The sequence below is a fragment of the Desmodus rotundus genome, chromosome 8, assembly GCF_022682495.2.
Source record: "Desmodus rotundus isolate HL8 chromosome 8, HLdesRot8A.1, whole genome shotgun sequence".
Lineage (NCBI taxonomy): Eukaryota > Metazoa > Chordata > Mammalia > Chiroptera > Phyllostomidae > Desmodus > Desmodus rotundus.
The window spans coordinates 93,594,615-93,615,427 of record NC_071394.1 but is presented as its reverse complement, the minus strand read 5'-3'; the positions used below and the strand labels follow the sequence as shown (position 1 = coordinate 93,615,427).

The window sequence follows — 20,813 nt, the reverse complement described above, 5'->3', positions numbered from 1 at the left end:
ACGAGATTCTGTCCTTCTCTAACGCCACCACTGTGCACCCTAGGAATTCTAGAGTAACTTCTCTGAGCCTCCGACTCCTCATGTCAAGTGGAGTTAGAAGTCCTGCCTTCCATACCTCCAGGTGGGAGTGTGGGGTGAAGCAACCAGTGTGTGGGGAGGTGCTGCATGAGTGGTCCCGAGTTTCCAGGGCTAGTTCTTATATTATGCCTTCCTGCTTAGAGTCTCAGGCCATGTGCATCTATGTCATAGCCAGACACATCAAGATGAGATTTTAAAAGCTTTAAAATTTTTTTAATTTAATATTATTTGGTATTAGTTTCAGGTGTACAGCATACTTGTTAGACAATCATATACTTTACAAAGTGTTCCTCCTGATATTTCTAGTACCCACCTGGCACCATACATAGTTTCTACAATATCACTGACTATATTTCATATGCTGTACTTTATATCCTTGTGACTATTTTGTAACTACAGATCTGTACTTCTTATTCCCCTCACCTTTTCCACCCAGACCCCCAAGTCCCCCTGCTCTCTGGCAATCATCAGTCTGTTCCCTGAGTCTATGAGTCTGTTTCAGTTTTGTTTGTTCACTTTTTTTTGTTCTTAGATTCTACATATAAATGAAATCAGCAGATTTAAAGTAAGAGATTCTTCTATAGGGTGTGCCTCATAAAAGTGCTTGGAAAAAACATGGGCCTTGGAGACCAGTGGACCATGGTTTGAACCGAGCTCCATCACTACTGGCTGTGTGATCTTGGGCAAGTCATCACCTTGCTGAGCCTCAGTCTTCTCACTGGTAGAGTGGGGTGGGATTGGTCTGTCAGTGAGGGTCATCCAACAAGTAGACACCAAGATGGCATTGGATGTATCAGAGGTTTTTTGGGGACACCTATGAAGGGAAAGGGAGACACAGCAGACAGAGACAGCGACAGCTTTCAGACCTCAGTGCAGGTTAGGCATGTAAGAGGAGATCAGGCAGGATGGAATGTGAGCAGAAAGAATCTTAGAACATGGTGCAGCTCTCAGAGTCTTGTCCAGGTCTATCGGGATTCCCAGAGCAAAGAGTGCCCATTGTAGGAAGTTGTGTAACAAACTGCTTCTCATCTCACTGCCTTCAAATGACAGCCATTTTACTATATTTCATAAGTTTGCAGACAAAAATTTGGGCGGGACTCAGCTGGGTGATTCTTCTGCTCTGTGGGTAATGGATTAGGGTCTGTCTTAGTTTGGGCTGCTGTAACAAAAACATCATAGGCTGGGAAGCTTAAACAACAGATTTATTTCTCATAGTTCTGGAGGCTGTGAAGTCCAAGGTCAAGGTACTGGCAAATTTGGTGTCTGCTGAGGACCCATTCCTGGCTTGTAGACAGCTGTCTTCTGATTGTGTGCTCTCATGCCAGAGAAAGAACACCTTGGTCTCTTTTGCTTTTTATAAGGACACTAATCCCATTGTGGGGTCTCTGCCCTTGTGACCTCATCTACATGTAATCTCCTCCCACAGGTGGTGACCTAATACAATTCCACTGGGGTTAGGGTTTCATTATATGAATTGGCAGGAGGTTGGGGGAGTGACACAGCCAAGCAGTCCACAACAGGTCACTCGGTGGTATTTAGTGGGCAGCTTGGTCTGGCCTGGAGGGTCCAAGATGGCTTTGCTTATATGTCTGGTGGCTTGGTACAGGTGGCTGAAAGGCTGGGCTCTACCTGGCCCTCTTCATTTAGTCTTGGGGTATCTCCACATGGTCTGTCTCATACGATGGTCTGATTTTTTACATGGCAGCTCAGGGCTCAAGAGGGAATGCTCCTAGAGGCCAGAAGTAGACGTTGCAGTCTCTTCATTGTTTTCATTGTGTTCCTTTGATTGAAGCAGCCTTAAACTTGCCCAGTTCGAGGGGGGAGACATAGATCCATCTTTTGATGAGAGAGAGGAGCCTTAAAGAAGTGTGACCATCTGTACTTCAGTATCTCTCTCCAGAGTCATGGAATATGGCGATATTTATAAAGCACCTGTCATAGTGACTGGCACAGAGTAGGTAGCCATGAAACAGGAGCTGCCATTCTCAATGTTTTTTCCATTTTTATTATTACTGCTACAACTATCACACCACCACCTCATCCCTTTTCACCCTGCAGATGTGTTCTGTCTCCTGAGGGTGCCAGAGTGAGATGGGCTTAGTTAAACTGAAGTTTCTTATAAGGCACCTGCCTTCACTTGTCAGTTTCCTGTGAAGTTGCCATAGGCTGCCCCCGTCCCCCTCCCTGAGGTTCAGAACTGCCTGTCTTTCTGCAGGTGTTGTGGACCTCAGCTTTGAGGCCGAGAGTCCCCTGGCACCTCCAGCTGAACTCCTGGAGAGGCTTCCCAGCTATGACTGCCTTTTCCAAGGAGGCGGTAAGTCTGTGGGGTCTTGGTTCTTAAGGCCTCTTCCTGGGGCTTCTGCTGGTCGGGGGGTCATCTCTGGAACAGGCCAGCACTGGGATAGCTCCCTTTTACTCTGGGAGTCCTGGGAAGCTCCTCATCACTGTTGGGAGGGAATAGGAGGACATGGGGCATAAGCCCTGTGTCCATGAACATTCCATGACCATGTCCACTTAAGACCAGAGTGATGCTGGTCTGAGAACCATCATTCTTTTTTTTTTTTTTCATCTGTTCTTTGTCACATCAGCCAGTCTTTTCTTCTTTTACCCACAGGTGTCTGTTTCTTTGAGCTAGCCCTTGACTCCTCCTTTCTTTTTCAGGACAGCAGATATTCTTCCCACCTTTGGAGGCTCCACAGAGACCCCAGGAACAAAGGTGCTGGTCCTCATTCCTGGAACACAGGTGAGCTGCAGGTGTGCTCTGGTGACCCTCCCAGAGCCATCACACCAGATCACGCATTGAGATGCTTACCGTCACCCTGGCCCCTGAGAACCCTCCTTGGGGATCTCAAGGGCGACAGATCTCAACCCTGACAGCACATCAGGATCCACACCTCCTGGATCATATTCTCCAGGGATGGAGGCTGGGAATCTGTATTTTGCCGTGTTCTGCATGGCTGCTCAGTTCATATGTTGAAACCCTAACCCCAGTGGAATTGTATTAGGTGGTGGGCCTGTGGAAGGAGATTACATGTAGATGAGGTCACAAGGGCAGAGCCCCCACGATGGGGTTAGTGTCCTTAAAAAAAACAAAAGAGACCGCAGTGTTCTTTCTCTGGCATGAGAGCACACAAGGCTCTTTGGCAGCCACGACAGAGTTGAAAACCATAGTCGAGATCAGGGGTTGCAAACTATGGCCCCTGGGCCAAATCCAGTCTGCTGCCTATTTTTGTAAATGAAGTTTTATTGGAACACAGCCCCTCTCATCCATTTACTCTCTGTCTGTGGCTGCTTTCCAACTACAACAGCAGAAGAGAGCAATTGAGACACAGACTAGAGGGCCCATGAAGTCTAAAATACTTATTGTCTGGACCCTTACAGAAAAAGCTAGCTGCTCCCTGGAGAGGCCCACACCCTCCTTGTTTTGTTTTGGGGCAGAGCTGCAATGTTACCACCAGCTTTGTGCAGAGAGAAGGAAGCCCAGAGCACCTCCCTACTCCCCACATTTGGAGCTGAGCTTCTGTGGAGAAATATATGAAGATGTGAGGGGGAGGAAGAAGGGGAGGGCTCCTGTGTACTGCAGGGGTTGGGGTAGGAGGACTTCACTGAGGAGGGGACCTGGCAGCTGGGCCTACCTATGGAGTTTTCCAGCATGAGTGGGAGGTGTCCAGAGAAAAGGAAGAAGGGGCTGGTGGTCTTCCTAGTGGCCACCGCTCTGGTCCAGCAGGTTCATGGTGAGTCAGGAGCTGTGCGTGCAACTGTCAGATGCTTCTAGGCTGCTGTCTACACGTGAAGTTACTCACCGCTCCTCTGGCTGAGGTCAAGTTCCCTGAGGGCAGGAGCCTCATCTAGCTGTGTGATATCTTCTGTGGCTGTCAGTTTTCCTCATTTGTAAAATGGCATAATTCATCTTTAAGGGGTTTTTTTGAGGTCTATGACTCTATCAGCTCTTCTCAGATCCACACATCAGCTAACACGGTTTTGCTGTCCTCGAGAAAGACTGTGGGCATCTGTTCACACAGTTCCCTTTGCCAAGGTGCCTTCCCTCATTGGACACCTGAGTGCTTTCCCAGCACTGTGGGACAGTTTCCATCTGCACAGTGAGGGGGCTCCCTGGCCTGGATGAGCCCATGGGCCCTCCCTAGACCCTCCTGCCTCTCTGTTCTGTCCCCAGCAGAATCCCTGTGGTGACGGAGGAGGTGGCTCGGGAAGCCCTCCTCAGCTTTGTGAACTCCAAATGCTGCTATGGCAGCTCAGCTGCCAGTGACTTCATCATCCGGGAGCTGAAGCAGCAGAACCTCTGTAGGGTAAGGGAGCCGGCCTGGCGGGGGCTCATGTGATGGGAAATGGGAGATTGGTATCTGGAGGGCAGTGCCTGTGAACAGCAGTGACGTGTAAGTCCCTTCTGTGACCTCTCTGGTCTGCATTCTGAGGGATAATGCAAGGAGGAAGTAGTCTCAATCATCATTGCAAAGCTGGAATGTGCTAGGTTTCATGTAAGCATGCTACATATATCTTATCACATCCTCACAGCTACTGGCATGGTAGGTGTTATCATCATCAGTTTGTAGAGGAGGAATTGGGCATCTAGAGAGGCGAACGTAGTTGCCCAGCAACATGCAGCTAGAAGTGACCAAGCTGGGATTCAAACTCAGGTTTGCTGGCACCAAAGCCCATGTCCTCAAACACAAGGCTGACTCACTTCTAGGAGGAGTGGGCTGAGAGGGGTCCATTGACTCCCCTTCATTTCAGCTTCCTCACCTCCCCCAAGGCACTTCTGTGCCAAGGAATCATTTATTCATCACTGGGGCCTGATGCTCCAGGGAAATCCTATACTGAGATCACAACCGGGACCACAGCAGGCACCTAGGTCACCTTCTACATTGACAGGGCTATGGGATAGCGTCTAGGTTCGCGTTTTCTAGTGGCACTGGCATAGCTGTCCTCCGGTGATCACACAATCACACAGAGATCAGATGAGCCTTGCAGGGAGTCAGTAGGGCAGGGATCTGAGGGAAGAGGTCCCTGTGTAGCTGTGTGGCCTTGGGCAAGTCAACTGACCTCTCTGAGTCCCCATTTCCTCACATGAAAATGAGGAGCAGGTGATGTCCAAGATACCTTTTTGGTTTGTGATTCTGTGGATGAGGATCAAGAGGGAGGATTTTGCCATCAGGCAGGACAATTCATCCACAGGGGGCCCTTGGAGCAGTGGATTCCAGGGACCTCCATCTGTTAGAAGGCAATTGCTGTTCCAAAAGTCACCTCTTTAAATGTTTCTATGTATAAAGAAACAGGGAACTGAAATTGCCCTGGTGTGAGCCTGTCAGGGGAGATTTCCTGGGGCCGACTGACCTCCCTGCAGATGCGTTGGTGCATCTGGAACAGAAATCACTGTTGCCAGCCTGTTAAAAGCAGGCCTCTGTGCCCTGTGTGGGACTGCTGGGTCTCCGCACCGAGCCCTGGCACGTGGGAGCTTCCTCTTTTTGCATAATGCTCTGTCTTCCTCAAGGGCATGAGTGTGAACTGACTGTGTTTTTCTCTATAGTATCGACTGGAGACTTTCAGTGAATCCAGGATAAGTGAATGGACATTTCAACCCTTTACTAGTAAGTGAATTGTCTGAAATCAGTTTAATTGGGAGCGAACATGGCAGGGGCCAGTCCTAGCCACTACGTGGAATGAGATGCTCTTCTGCTCAGAGCCTTGGTTTCCCTATCCCCTGTAAAATGAGAGGGTGAGCTTTCATCTCAGACACTTCCCAGTGCTGACTTAGCAACTGCTTCCTGTCCAGAAAATGGTTTGCAGGAGGTCCTGAGGAAGTCTTACATTTGCCTTTGGCTGCAGGCTGGTGCTACCACAGGGCTAGATGGCACAGGCAGTGTGTGTGCTTGGGTGACTGCCTGCCCCCCAGGCGACCCCTGGGCCACCATGCACCATGCCATCCCACCCCCTGCTGAACCCCACTAAGGTTTCAGGTTCTGCCTGGGAATCCCTACACCTTACCTGTTTTCTCTGCTGACCACTTTGCTTCATCTATCGAGACTCAGCTCACAAGTGACCTCTTTTATGAAGCCTTTCAGAATTTCTTCTCCTGCCACTTCCCTCCGCAAACTCTTGTCCAAAGCACTTACCATCGTGGCTGAAGCTATGTCTGTCTCCTTGAATGGAGGAGGAAGCAGATGGTGGGAATGGAGGTGATAGTTCTTGATAGTTCTTGTTTATTGAGATTTCAGCAGGTGCCAGCCCTGTGCTAAGCATTTACATGCCTTCTGCTACGTAATTTTCACTACCATCCTCTATGGTATGTGCCATCGTTATCCTCATTTTAGAGATAGACAATTGAAGGCCAGAGAGGCGAAGTAACTTGTTTGGAGTTACATAGCCAGGCAGTAGGAGAACCAGGAGTCAAACCCAATTCTCTTCAACCCCAAAGCTTGGGCGCTCAACTACAAACTCCACGGGGACCCTTCCCTACCCCTCCTTGGAGCCCAGGGTCCAACCTAACGCCTGGCACTGAGTGAAGGCTCTGTACTGTTTAGTGAATAAATGCAAGCCTGTCCTGCAGCTGTTTGCCGTTCTTACAAGGATTTGCTTCTGTGTCAGACCACTTAGTAGATGGGCCACGAAGAGGGACCTCCCCCAGGCTTTGGGACTTCAAGGTCCAGGTCCCCCCGATGTTTCAGGAAGACACCAGGAAGTTCCAGGTTCCTCACTCGTCAGTGGTCAAGGTAACATGGCTATTATAACACTCCCTTCCATCTGAGCTGCTGTTCCAGGGACTGGAGGTTTCCTGAAACACCGTCCTTTTAGAAAGGAAACTTAAATCCACACTCTTGGCTTATCTGTTGGTTATCTATTCATATAGCAAAAGAATGATCCCATTTAGAAAAATTGTCACCAGCTTCAAATAGTGAGCTTTCACATTCCTAAGCCATCTGAGTGTTTATCCTCCCTGCCTCCCTTTTGGCTGGATAGTAAACCGCTGAAGTGCTGAATGAAACCTATAAAATAAAGTAAAACATTGTTGGGACTTTCCCTGGAAGTCAGTAGTGGAGCAGAATTTAACGTCTTTCCTGTTTTACGGAAACGATCGTGACATGAAGTGAGGGTGACCTCATCTGTGACAAAAGCACAGCTGAGACCTGTTATGTTATGTTCTCTTCTAATTACCTGTCTTGTTTTCACTTCAGAACTTGATTCGAGCCTGTAATTTTACCCCACGTGTTTTCATAGCATCGTGAGTTGGAGAGGACTTTGAGAGCTCAGTAAAGAGTTCCATCCTTTCCTCAAGCGTAGAAAAGCCATTTTGATCCAGTGATTAAATTCCAGTAGCGAAATCATTGCCTTTCACACAAATGCCGTCCATTTTTATGGCTTCTATTCCCAAAGACCATTTTAGCTACTGAATGAGCAAAGGACACCAGCCTTTGTGGTTTAGCCTGGGAGCATGAGTTAGGATGTGGGACTTGGAGAGCAAGTGGCCCCTACTTAGCATCCAGAACAGACTGGGCTGGGCCTCTGAAGAAATGATGACTTGGTCTCCTGGGCTTGGCATTCAAGGCCCTTTGGAATCATGGTCAAGTAGGAATGACCATCTCCCCCTCTGGCTCTGAATGGCTGCACTGCTATTTGGGATGGTGACACAGGAGTGCCAGGGGTGGGGCGGGGAGGTGGTGAAACTGCAGGTGTCTGAGGAACTAGATCCAAAGAAAGCATTTCACCACCAGGAATGCCACAAATGCCGCGGACATGGGCGCTACAAGTGCAGCGGCTGCCATGGGGCCGGCATGGTGAGTTATACGTGGCTGTTGGTAAGTGTAGCCCGGGCGGAGGAGCGCCATGGGGACAGCAGCGGGCTGGGCAGGGGGCTGGGGGCTCCCCAAGCTAACAGTGTGACCTCAGGTAAGTCATTCCCCCTTGCTGGGCCTCCATTTTCTCACCTGTAAAATGGGAAAGTTGGATTGGGTGGTCTCTACTGGCCTTTTTCACTTTGATGAGATATGATTTTAATTTTTCTCTTCTTTTCTCTTCCATCTATGAACATTCATTGAGCACCTGCTTTGTGCTAGACCCAGCGAGAGGACTAAGACCTGGGGTCCTTCCCACCAGGGACCCCTGTCTGTTGGGGAGGCCGACAGTGACTAGCACTTGTAGTACAGGGTGATGAGTGCCGAGAAGGTGAAGTTCATAGGGCTTCCAGAGACAAAAATAGATGGGGCTTGTATTGGTTTCTGAGGGCTACTGTAATAAATTACCACAAACTCTGGGGCTTAAAACAACAGAAATGTACTCTCTCACAGTCCTGGAGGCTGGAAGTTCAAAATCAGGATGTCAGCAGGTTGATTCCCCTGGAGGCCCCGAGTCGGAGGCCGTCGTCTGGGCTCTGGCAGCTGCCGGCAGTGCTTGGCTTGTAGTTGCATCACCCCCGACTCTGCCTCTGGCTTCACATGGCCAAATCCATGTGTGTGAGTCTGTGTGTCCTCCGGGCCTTTTTATAGGGACACAGGTCCTTGGATTTAGGGCCCACCCTAGTCCAGGATGACCTCATCTTTACTAATTACATCTGCGTAGACTATTTCCACATGAGGTCACATTCTGAAGTTCTGTTTAATGTAGTTTCCAGTGTGGGGAGGAGGAGGGTCACTGTTCGACCCAGATAGGCCCCTAAGCACACAGCCAGGCTCTCATGGCATCAGCCTTCTTTTTAAAAACTTCAAGGCTACTAATCATCCCAGGAGTAGTACCAAGTTCCCATGTGTTCTTAACTCTCCCCACTTATACCTAATCCTTTGGACACGTACTGACCACTTGTCACTCTGAGCTGTGTCTTCCTCCATCCTTCCATCTGCCCGCCTGCCATTCCACCTCACTGGCGCCCTCCTTCTGCCTGTGGTGTGCTCACTCTTCTCCCCACCTGAGCACCGTCTGGAGGCCAGCTGTGGCCCATGCCTGGGCTATCCTATGCCCTCACTCCTGCCATTCACCTCCTCGTGGTTTTCCCAGAGCACCCCCCTGAGGTATTTTCTGTGCCTTCCTCCACCCCTGCTCCTCTTCCTTCTCTGCCTCCTCCCTCAGGCTTCCCCTGGAACATCCCTGGAGCCCACCATAAGCCAGCTGTGGGAGCATTGCCTGAGTCAGCCCTGGGGGCCCTTCCAAGATGAGATTTCCATCTACAGCACTAGGTCCCTTGGCCAGCCTGCCCCTCTTACTGCTCCCTCTGGCCATTGGTTAGAGGGAGCTGTTTGGTTAGGGGGCAGTCCCAGGGTTCATGGGAGTCAGTGAGGAGCAAGAGAGGTTGATGTCCCAGGAGAAACAGGGGTATTAGGATATAGAATCTTTGAAAGGTACAACTGGGGGGCCCTAAGATACACTACATCTAAACCTCCCATTTTACAGGTGAAGGGCTGGAGGCCCAGGGAGAAGACGGGGCTTGCCTAAAGTCACCAGACTGGGATTTGAACCAGGTCTCGGCATGCTTTTGGCCCCACTTCCCTGGGAGGCCAGGGAGTACTGAGGCTGTGGTGTGTCCGCAGGTGAGGTGCCCTTCCTGCAGTGGAGCCAAGCGCAGAGCCAAGCAGCCCCGGAGGTGTCAGATGTGCTCGGGCTCTGGCAGACACAGGTATGGGCAGGTCTCCCTGGCCTTCTTGCTTTCCACTGTCTGCTCTTTTGGAAGGCTACCAGGCACCCTGTCTTTTCAATCCTGTGTCCCCAAGCTCTGTGCATAGTAGGTGCTTGGTAATATTTGTGGGGTGGGTGGACTTTTTCTTGAGGCCTGAAGTTGCTGGAAAGGACTGGAACTCATAGAGCAATCTATGGGTCAGGTGTACGGAGCAAGGCACTGCAGGAAGAAAGGGGGGCAGTTTAAGGAGAGGAGACCTATTCCTGCTCACGTGGGGGAGGAAGTGAATACAGAAAACCACCTGAAGGTGAGATTCTTAACTCTGAGGATCTGGGCCTGGAAACCCTTATTTTTAATGCATTGCAAGGTGTGAATGGAGGAGGAGTCAAGGAAGGTTGGTTGATTGACTAAACAACCAGCAGTTTCATCTCTGCTCCAGGGCTTTGCAAACAGTTGGGCATTGCATTTTGTAAATCAGTCCTTTAATGTATTTATAAGTCTTTAAAGGGAAACAGGAAACCATGAGGCATGCAACTATTCAAAGTGGTTTTGGTTGAAGGGCATCCCTCTAACAAGCCAGATGGCAAAGCTTTGGTGGACCTGCCCCCTGTGATTGGTAAAGAAGGTCTTTGATGTGGAAAGAAACTCAGAGTTATTTACAAGTGAAAGAAATCCAATTGAAACTGGCTTCAGCAAAAAATGTACAGTCTCATGTAACAGAAAAGCCCAGGAGTATATATCTGGGGTGGTTTCAGGTTCAGCTGGGTCCAGGTGCTTAAACAATGCCATCAGGAGTCTGTCTCTTGTCCTCACTACGCTCTCCTTTGCATCCGTTTTATTATCAGGCCCACTGTCTCTTTGGCAGAGGGGACCACCAGCAACTCCAAGCTTAGTAACCTCAGTAGAAAAGGATGTCCCATTTTTGAAAGTTCCAACAAAAGTTCTAGGGTGGATCTCATTGCGCTTACCTGGGTCATGAGCCCATCTTTGTACTGGCCACTGTGGCCGGGGAGATGGAATACGCTGACTGACCAGGCCAAGGTCCCCAGCTGGCCATGGAGGGGGTGGGCGGCAAGCCCGTGGACCCTATGGACTGGGTGGGAGAAGGATGGTCCGAAGGGAAATTGGGGCACTGCCACCAGAAGCAAGAGGTCTGTCTAGATGGCGGGAGGGTAGAAGCATGCCCACCACAGTCCCCCTCTATGAGGAAGGCTTGGGGACGGGGCTCCAGAAGCCGCCAGCGCCCCGAGTATCTGAGTGGTACTGACGGTGCATCGCTCTCAGGTGCAGCACGTGCTCAGGGAGGGGGAACAAGACCTGTGCCACCTGCAAGGGGGAAAAGAAACTGGTGCACTTCGTCCAGCTGGTCATCATGTGGTATGTGGTGGTCCCTCCATGCGGTGGCCCAGCGGTGGTGGCTGGGGGACATGGCCTGGACTGGTTTCTGCAGAGAAACTCCACTTGGTTGGGGCTTTCTCAGTACAGGGCCCTGCTGGGAGAAAAGGGATTAAAACTACTTGGAAAGGGGAGGGATCCCTGGGAAGAGGAGCGTGGGGTGGCGGGATGCTGGCGGGCTTTAGAACAGACCTGAGTTCACATTCTGACATCACCACTTTCTAGTGCAGCAACCACTCAACACCTGGGCATTCCTGACTGTGTCCTAAATTCCCATGTCAGGGACGGTCCCAGGCCTTAAGGGTTCCTCCTGTCGGGCACTTTGCTGGCACGTCACAGGGAAGGATGAACTGAGGTAATGGAACAGAGCTGTCAGTGCTTGACTAGTTTCCCAGTTTATAGTTGAACGTGCTGGGGCCCAGCGGGGCTAAAGAACTTTCCCCAGGTTCCACCAGTTGTAACGCAAGCCCTGCAGCCCGGGTCTGTCTGATTCCAAACCCACGTTCTTAAGTGTCCCTCATCCCTTCACTTTCCAGGAAGAACAGCCTGTTTGAGTTTGTGTCCGAGCACCGGCTGAACTGTCCCACGGAGCTCCTAGTGAAAGCCAAAGGAGAAAACCTCTTTAAGGATGAGAATACGATGGTAAGGAGGGCTTTGCAGAGACCACATGGAAGCTGGGTTCCTCTTCTGGCTCTTCTGGCTTTTGGTGGGGGCTGCACTCATTTAGAAAGGCAGGCTGGGAGGGAACGGAGCTGCCGGACAGGACAGAGGCATCTGGGACCCCGTGGGGCCAGTCTCCCTTGAATTTCACGTTCTGGACTCTTCCTCCTTTCCTCCTCTTTCCGCCCCACCCCATTCCACAACCGTGGAGACCCTCCTCCTGTATTAGGCACCATTCTGGGCCCTGGGGTACTGCCCAACAAAATCCCTGCCTCGTAGATCTCACAGTCTGGTGGGGGAGAAGACAACATTTCACCACAGTGTTGGATGGCAGTAAGGGTCCGACTAGGGTGAGGAGATGGGAAGGGCTGGGGATGTTGTTTCAGCTGGGGCTCAAGGAGGTGATGGTGGGCAAAGACCTGAACACAGGGCAGTGGGGGAGTGGATCGTGGATGGTGTGGTCTCTGGAGCAAGGGCACCCCACAGAGGGAGTGGCAGGGCAGAGGCTTGAAGAGCAGCAGAGAGCAGTGGGGCTGGAAGGCAGCGGCCTGGCAGAGCAAGGAGCTGAGTTGTGAGAAGTGCCCACCAGGAGGGGCCTGTTGGCCAGGGGTTGGCAAACTTCTGCCCTCAGCCTGCTTTTATAAATAAAGTTTTATTGGAACATGGCCGTGCCTGTTTGTTGATGTATTGTCTGTGGCTGGCTTTGTGCTGCAAGGGCAGAATTGAGTAGTTGAGACAGAGACCCTATGGCCCACAAAGCCTGAAATATTTACTAGTGGCCCTTTCCAGAAAAGATTTGCCAATCCTGCTGTCGTCCTTGGCAGGGAACTTGGCCGTTATGGGTCCCCACGCTCTTTTCTGTGACAGGGTCAAGTGCTCAGTCTCCTTTTCTTTTCTTTCTCCCTTCCTTCCTTCCTTCTTTTTTCCTTATACTATGTGACCTCAGATCAGCTTCTTTCACTTTGTAAAATGCATTTTTAAAAATTGAGATATGCTCGACATGTACCAATGTATTAGTTTTAGGTGCACGACACAGTAATTTGACATATGGACACATTGGGAAGTGATCACCAGGGGAAGTCTAGTTAACACCATCACCACACTTAGTCACCACACATTGTTATATACTACTTTTTCCTGGTAATGAGGACTTTTAAGAACTATTCTTGTAGCAACTTTCCACACAGTGTTATTTATTGTAATCACCATGTTGTACGTTACATCTCTAGGACTTATTTTATCACTGGAAGTTTGTATGTTTTGACCCCTGCCCCCACCTCCTTTTCATTCACCCCTCACCCCCGCCTCTGGCAACCCTCCATCTCTTCTCTGTATTTAGGAGTTTGGTTGTTTTGTTTTGTTTTTAGATTCCACATACAAGTGAGAACATAGGGTATTTGTCTTTCTCTGTCTGACTTATTTTACTTAGCATAAAATCCTCAAGGCTGAAATGTCAGATATTTCTTGTTTTTTTACGGCTGAATAACATTTCTCAGCTTTTTTTTTTTTTTTTTTGCCCCAGTCACGGAGGCCTCCTGAAGGCTGAGGGCAGGTGTCATCCCTCTAGGAAGCTCTGCACCCCACCCCAGTCAGGCAGCCTCAGAGGCTTGCTGGGGGACTGAGGGCTGCAGGTGGAGGAGTACTCTGTCCGCAGCCCCCTTTTGGTGGAATTCCCAACAAAATGTGGGTAATCAAGGGTCTGTGGCGCTCAAGCAATCCTCACCTGCTTGCTGCACGGCCTCGGACCCTTCCCAACCTGGGCTCATTCTCCCTTCCGCCTGAAATTGATTGCCAAGGCTCCAGGTGCTGGCACTTGGTCAGAGTAGTGAGGTGCTTGCGTCTTTCTCCCCAGGTGTACCCCCTTGTCGACTTCCCCCTGCGGGAGATCTCTCTGGCGTCCGAGCGGGGCATTGCCCAGCACAGCGCGACCCTGGCGTCCAGAGCCCGTGTCCTTCAGCAGGTGAGCCGGGTGGGGGCCTGGGGTTGTTGGGAGGCAGGCTCCTGGGGCCAGGTGAGAGCTCCGAGGCTGAGGGCAATGCCCTCTGGTCACATAAGAGAGGAAGTGGGCTGTTCCCTCTGTTGGGGGCTCTTTCCTGAGAAGGGAAGGAAAGGTGAGGGAGAGTCAGCCAGAGGGAGGGTGGCGGGGAGGAGCCCCAGCCTGAGGAAATCAAGGAGTCCTGGGGACTGACCCGAGAGGCCAGTGTGGCCTGGGGTAGAGGGCAGGGCAGGACACAGAGTCCATGATGCCAGGCTTTGACTTTTATCCTGAGAGCAACAAGAAGCTATTGCAGGGTTTCAAGCAGGGATCTGTCTCAGTGTGATTTGGATCAGAAACTCCACGCCCCTTCCCTCCCCCCTCCCCCTGCCCGGTATTCAGAAAGGGGAAGGGAAATCTAGAGATCCAGAGTCTTAGGCAGGCAGGGTGTGAACCCAGCATCTTGCGCCTCAAGGCACTTCCCAAATCCCAGGCAAGTCTTCCCCAAGCCTCCCGGGAGCTGGGGTGGCTGCCAGGTCCAGGGTTGCTTGGGTGCTGTATCCTGGTAGCCACTAGGTGGCAGTGGTGCCTGTCCGCATCCTGGGAGTGGCATTCGCAGCAGCTGGCTGGAAGGAGGAGTCTGGACAGGGAAGGCCCAGCGTCAGCTCTGTGAGGGGGGGCCTCAGCTGGGGCCCGAGTCTTGCAGAGCGGGCTCAGATCCTAGTTCTCCTGCATCCTAACCTCGTCATGTCCACCTGCCTTCTCTTCTTTGAAGTCCCGTTTCTCATCTGTGGAAAAAGAAATGCTAAACTGGCTTCAGGGGGCTTTGTAAGGATGAGAAAATTTTCTTTTTGATTTTAAAATTTTTATTAAGTTTATTGGAATGACACAGGTTAAGATTATACAGGCTTCAAGTGTACAATTCTGTAACACGTCGTCTGTATACCGCATTGTGTGCCCGCCACCCAGAGTCTAGTCCTTCCATCACCGTTTATCTCCCCTTTACCACCTTCAGCCTCCGCCCACCCCTTCCCTCCGATCATCACCGCGGGTGGTCTGTCTATGAGTTTTTGATTGTCATGTGTTGTTTTCAGTCTTGTATCCTACATAGGAGTAAAACCACGTGGTTCTTGACGTTTCCATCTGATTTATTTCTCTTAGCATGATACTCTCAAGATCCATCCATGCTGTTGCAGATGGCAATATTTCTTCTTTTATTATGGTTGAGTAGTATTTCATTTTATATAAGTACCACGTCTTTATCCAACCATCTCTCAGAAAACACTTTGGTTGTTTCTATGTCTTACTGTTAGAATAGCCATTCTAACAGCTGTGAGCTGGTAGCTCATGTGGATTTGATGTGCGTTTCCCTAATAGCTAGTGAAGTACAGCATCTTTTCATGTGTCTGTCGGCCATTTGTATGTCTGATTGGGAGAAGTAGCGGGTCAGGTCCTCTGACCATTTTTTAATTGGATTTTTCTTGTTATTGAGTTGTATAAATTCCTTATATATTTTGGGTGTTGTTTGCAAATATCTTCTCCCATTTGGTTGGTTGCCTTTCTGTTGTGTTGATGGTCCTTTTTCTGTGCAGATGCTTTTCAGTTTGGTACAGTCTCACTCACTTGTTTTTACTTTTACTACCCTTGCTTTTGTGGTCAAATTCAGTCTAATTTCATTCTTTTGCATGTGGCTCTCCAGTTTTCCCAGCACAATTTATTGAAGTGGTTTTCTTTTCTCCATTGTATGGTTTTGGCTCCTTTCTTTCAATTCTGTTCCATTGGTCTGTGTGTCTGCCGATACCATGCTGTTTTGATTGGAGACAATTTTCTTTAAGCACTTGAAACCTGGTGATCAAAATGTCCCTTTGCAATGAGTATTTCCCCTTCTCTCTCTGCACACCTCCCCTCTGTGCAGAAGAGAGAAGGATGCATCTAATATGAAATGGATAAATGACCATCGTGAGCTGGAATGGACCTCAGAAGTCATAGCATTGGGATGCTGCAAGCTCAAAGGTCTACCAGAGCCAGGCGGTGATGTGGATGGGAGAGCCCCCTTGTTCAAAGGGGCCAGCTACCGCAGCTTTGTGTAGGCACAGAGGCAAGGATTGCAGACTTTCTAAAGTCCAGATTTTTATATGAAACCTAACTTTTTAATACTGACAAGGAAATTTTTACAAATGTAAAGAACCCTGCATGTGCCAATGGGCCTGCTATGCCTGTAGGTCATCACAGGCTGTCCTTCGTCTGGTCCAGACCTATGACTTTTCCGAGGAAGCAGAGGAGGCCCAGGGAGTGGAAGTAATCTGCTCAAGGTCACACAGCTTCTTAGTGGAAGAGCCCAGGAGTAGAACCCAAGTTTTCTAACTCCAAGCCAAATGCTATTCACTGTATTCAAGAGACACAAGTGACTCTTTGGAAGTGAGTGTAGGCTTGAAGGGGTATCAGCCAGTGGGGAGATTTGGGGCTGTTTTCACTGGGACAGACACTGCAGGGACAATTTGCCTACCAGGTCAGAGCCTGCTTGCCAGCTCAGGCCCACACTTGTGGCTGTGAGCCCCTTTCTTCCACTTCGTGGGCCTCAACGTCCCCATCTATGAAATGAGCAAGGGTTAGACCTTGCCTTAGGTTGGGCTCTGCAGAATCCCATCCAGGATGAGGGTTTGTGGGCCTGTCATTTATAAAGGAAATGCTCCCATGACAACCTGTGGAGCTGCAGAGGGAGGAGGGAGAGGCTATATAAGAGTGCGGTACTGGCAATGGCCCAGCCTCTGCCTGATCTCCCATCTCCAGGGAGCTCTGAGCATCAACCACACCTCAGGGTGTCCTGCAGGCAAGGGAGCTGACCTTTGTGCTTCAGCACCATCCAATCATTGGTGCAGCCTCCCAGGCACTTTCTGCCCTGGGAGGAAGGTGGGTCCTTTATCTCAAGGACGGGACTCAGAAGAAGAAGTTTGAGCTATGAGCAGCAGAGCATGAAGAGGCAGGGTGGGGAGGGTTTGGGGGTGTGGATTTGAGGGAAACCCATGTGAGACGAGAACAATGTCCAGGAAAGGCCCCAGGACAGTGTCTCAGGAAGCTCACTCTTCAGCACTAGTCTCCTGTGGGGTGGGTCACAGTGAAGACCCCCAGACTGAGGTTTCTTCTCTGGAACTGGGGAGAGCCTAAGGATGGGATTCAACAGCTTGGGGACACTAGCATTTATCCTGGTATGCTTTTGCCTCTGACACAGACAATTTGAATTCTTTTTGGACCCTTCATTTGGCAGCTGGGGAAACTGAGGCCTGAAAAGGGGAAGTGACTGCTGAGATCTAGAGCCAGGTGCCCAGCCTGGTGGGAACCTGGTCTCCTGGGGCTTCCCCACAGCACAGCCCTGTCTTGGGCAACACAGGCCATTGTGAGCCAGCCCAACAGGGACGGGGAAAATGGGGCAGGGGTACATTTCTCTTTAAAAGGGAACATAATGGGGGAAGAGGCCATGTCTCTGAACCTGTTTCCTAAACTGCCCTTTGGTCCCGGATCTGTAGGCAAAGATTCATGCTGCTATTTTGTTAAGGACTGAGAAGTTAGTGAGTGCAACGCAGTCCAGGCATTGTCCCCAGCCTCTCAGACCTGGGATCAACTCATCCCAGGGGCATGTCCCAGGTGTACAAACAGGTAAATGGCCGGTTACAAGGTAACCACTTAATGGCAACTGATGTCCTGACCCACCTGTGGCCTCAACTTGGAGACCATTAGAATCTGAAGCAACTGGAGGCGAGCAGTGCTGGGTGGTATTACTGTGCTCAGCTGGATCTAAGTAGGAACGCCTGGAAACAAGAGTGGTTCTGACGCCGCTGCCCAGGCCCTCCCAGCAGTGATGTGGGCTCCCGTCAGTTCCTGCATCGTAGTTCCCATGTTGCATCCTCTGCACTACAATGTCAAGAGAGGTCTTCTACCTTTAATTTCCAAAATTATCACTTGAAGACCAGTTTCTGGCACATGGAGAAAACTCGGTCTCACCATCTCATTTCATTGTCTCAACAACTCTGTGACTTAGAAGTTTTATCCCCATTTCACAGGTGAGGAAACTGAGGCCTAGATAAAGGAATTGTGAGATTCCACAGAAAGCTTCATGGAAAAGGCACACCCTGACTCTGATCCCCCCTCTGCCACAATGTCATGCTACCCCTCCGCTTCCCCCCAGTACAGTAGGGACCTGCTTTTCAAAATCCCCTCTCCAGTCTGTTTTGCCCTTTCCCCAGGGCCCCAGACCACCACCTACAGCGACAGGACTGGCGCTCTTTTCCCGTGGAGAGGAATCTCTAGCAACTGAGAGGGTCTGATCCTGGCCAGCCACGCCACCACCCTCTGTGTTTGGGGTCCCCAAGCCTGAGTCTGGGACAGGGGAACAGCCAGTGCAGAAGAACTTAGGGGTTTTGAAATAGAGCCTGGCCCCGAGGAAGTCCCCAAGAAAGCTTCGCTTCAATGATTAGGGGTGACTCTCCTCTGTCAAATGCGTCTGTCATTGTTAATAACAAAACAACACCAAAAGCTAATGGGGATGGGTGCCTCAGTGGGAGGAGGGGTGGGGCTGCTGCTTCCATTCTGGGACCCTTGATTCTGGAAGGCTGTTGAGTCATTGCTCAGAGAAGGGGCCTGAGAATGAGGGACTTTAGGACTGCTCTGTAGGATGGAGTAGTGTCCCAGGCTCTTAGGCAGAGCTGGATGCTGGGAGGAGGTTTCAGCATCAAACAGGTCCAGCAAAGGTGAGGAGATGGAGCGTGACATAGACGATCATCCAAACTGGAAATTCCATGAGCCCACTGGCCTCAGTTTCCCCATTTGTAAAAGGGGGAGATATTTGAGAAAAACTTCTTACAGGAAGGTTGATGCAAAACCATGGAGTCTGGGGAGGGAGGGATCTGAGACAATAGCCTGAAACAGCGTACTGAACTTCAGAACTTCTTTGGTATCAATGTTTTATCTTAAAATGTAATTCAAATTGTATAATCCACTCTCTAATTCTGATATGTCCATGGTTGTTGTAATATAAAAATGTTTAGAATGACTTTGTCCTGTACCTTTCTCTACCTGCCACGCCATCTCAAAATCAATGTTTCTGGAAGGTGTCCCCTTTGGCTGGTGGCTCTCCATATGTCCCATGACACCTCTGAGGACACCTGCGCCTCCCCTTCCTAAAACCTGGAATCAGATGGTGTCTCGGTTTGACCCAGAGCTTGGGGGTATATGAAGGAGTGCAGGGGAGATACATACAGAAAGGCACAATTGCAGCCAAAATGCCAACTCCAGAGCATGCACTTCGTCCCATGGGTAGTAGGGAGCTACCGACAGTTCTTGAGCAAGCAAGTGACTTGAACAGAGCACTGAAGTTTTTCCTGGCCAATTGTTTCCTCAGCGCCAGACCATTGAGCTGATCCCCCTCACCGAAGTTCATTACTGGTACCGAGGAAAGACCAATGTCTACTACATCTACGGCACGGACCACAAGGTGTTCGTGGCGGACTATCCTGAGCAGTATTGCTGCGGCTGCACCATTATCTGACACGGCTCGGCTATCCCCTCAGCCCGCCTCTCACATTCAGCAGGGAGGACGACCGAAGCCTCTGGGTTCACTCATCGCTGGCTACACTGGGCAGTATCTTACCGACCCTGGCATGTCTGTTCTTCCAGAGAACTCATCTTATCGTCTGTCAAGCCACAAGTCTTTCTGGAGCTCCTGTAGTAGAATCCATCATGTGTTTAACCTACAAGAATTCAACGTCACACATTCCTTTAGAACAAAGCACTTAAATGGCAGGGGCAGAAAGCAAAGATTAATACCTCAATTGAGCATGTGGTTTGATTTTGCTTTTCTCTGGGTCGGTCTCAGCTCTGGGGGGCCTCTTCTAGTGGGAGCCTTTTGCGCAGCTGTGCATTATTGAAATGTTTAAAGATGCACACGAATGGGCTCCCTTAGTGCACACCAGATACAAACAAGGCACAAAGCACCTTTTTGTCCTAAAATCTGACTTCCTGCTCTGTGGTCAGGAATTCAGACCCAGCCAGGAGGGGGAGGGTCTGTCTCCACTCCCCGATGTCTGGGGCCTCACCTGGAGGATGTGAAGTCTGGGATGGCTCAAGCACAGGGGCCTGAAATCACCTGAAGGCTGGTTCACCCAGAGATCTGGTGGTTGAAGGTGGCTGTTGGCTGGGACCTCCGCTACGGCCAGGGCACCTAACGTGGCCTCTCCAGGCAGCCTGGGCTTCCTCACACGTAGCAGCTGTAGGGGTGAGAGCCCCCCACACATGCCCTGATCGGAGAAATAGAGATCTGTTCCCAAAGGGGAGAAAATCCTGCTGTGTTGGATGGCTGAGGGTCTGCATGCTGATCTCTAACACAGTGTCTATGCAGGGGGAGATTTGGGAGAGTGATTTTTGGATGTATGCAGGTTCTTACATCACATGCCAACCTTAGAACCTGCCCACTGAGTAGGATGAGTGCACCCAGTCATGTGCAGGAGCTCCCACCTGGTGCAGCCAGGCTGGGTGGGTGCCCAGTCAGCATTGGAAGGGGTGGTGTGGGGGCTGGGTGGGCTACTGTGCACCTGGCAGTGGGTAACCAGAGGCCCTGTTATTTTACTATGCCTGCTCCTGACCCTCAAGGGGATTGCTACACCCTGAGAGGGCCAGTCTATACTCTCACTTAACTCCCAAGTCCTGCCTACAGCCCTGTCCTTCATAGGTGGGAGGCCAAGACCTGGTTGGGGGAGGCCATTCCTAGGACATGATTATGTCCTAGCCATCCCCAGGACATAATCATCATCAAATGGTATGCAAATGAGCGCTTGCATTCACACCTGCCCCTCCCCACCCCTGGTCCCCAGTCTTCTGTTCAGGGTGTTGCTGCTTCCTGCACACTGGGGGTAGCAGGCTGGCTAACAGGAGTTGCAGGGCTCAGAGTGTGTCTGGCTCCCCTGGGGCTGCAGGAAGACCAGGGAAACTTGACTAAGAAGCAAAAGGACTGGACCCCAGAGACTCTGAGATGCCTGAGCCCAGCAAATGGCTCCGTTGCTGTCCCCTGCCAATGCCACAGGCTCTGCATGCGGG

The 20,813-nt window shown here is 50.6% G+C and overlaps 1 protein-coding gene across 4 annotated transcripts in view; it reads left to right on the top strand.

Annotated features, from left to right (window-relative positions):
* The window catches only part of SSUH2 (ssu-2 homolog), a 30,079-nt gene extending 10,542 nt beyond the window's left edge, over positions 1-19,537 (top strand). For 2 of the 4 annotated variants that reach the window (XM_045192330.2, XM_024556778.3), the window contains exons 2-12: positions 2,294-2,392; positions 2,740-2,821; positions 4,256-4,385; positions 5,624-5,684; positions 6,682-6,806; positions 7,806-7,868; positions 9,612-9,697; positions 10,982-11,074; positions 11,629-11,734; positions 13,605-13,712; positions 19,123-19,537. In XM_045192330.2, the coding sequence (XP_045048265.2) occupies positions 2,294-2,392; positions 2,740-2,821; positions 4,256-4,385; positions 5,624-5,684; positions 6,682-6,806; positions 7,806-7,868; positions 9,612-9,697; positions 10,982-11,074; positions 11,629-11,734; positions 13,605-13,712; positions 19,123-19,269 (1,100 nt within the window). In that variant the 3' untranslated portion in view covers positions 19,270-19,537. Of the gene's footprint in view, positions 1-2,293; positions 2,393-2,739; positions 2,822-4,252; positions 4,386-5,623; positions 5,685-6,681; positions 6,807-7,805; positions 7,869-9,611; positions 9,698-10,981; positions 11,075-11,628; positions 11,735-13,604; positions 13,713-19,122 lie in introns of all 4 variants that reach the window. The other 2 variants (XM_045192329.2, XM_053929913.1) reach the window with 1 other exon arrangement.
* The last annotated feature ends 1,276 nt before the right edge of the window (positions 19,538-20,813 follow it).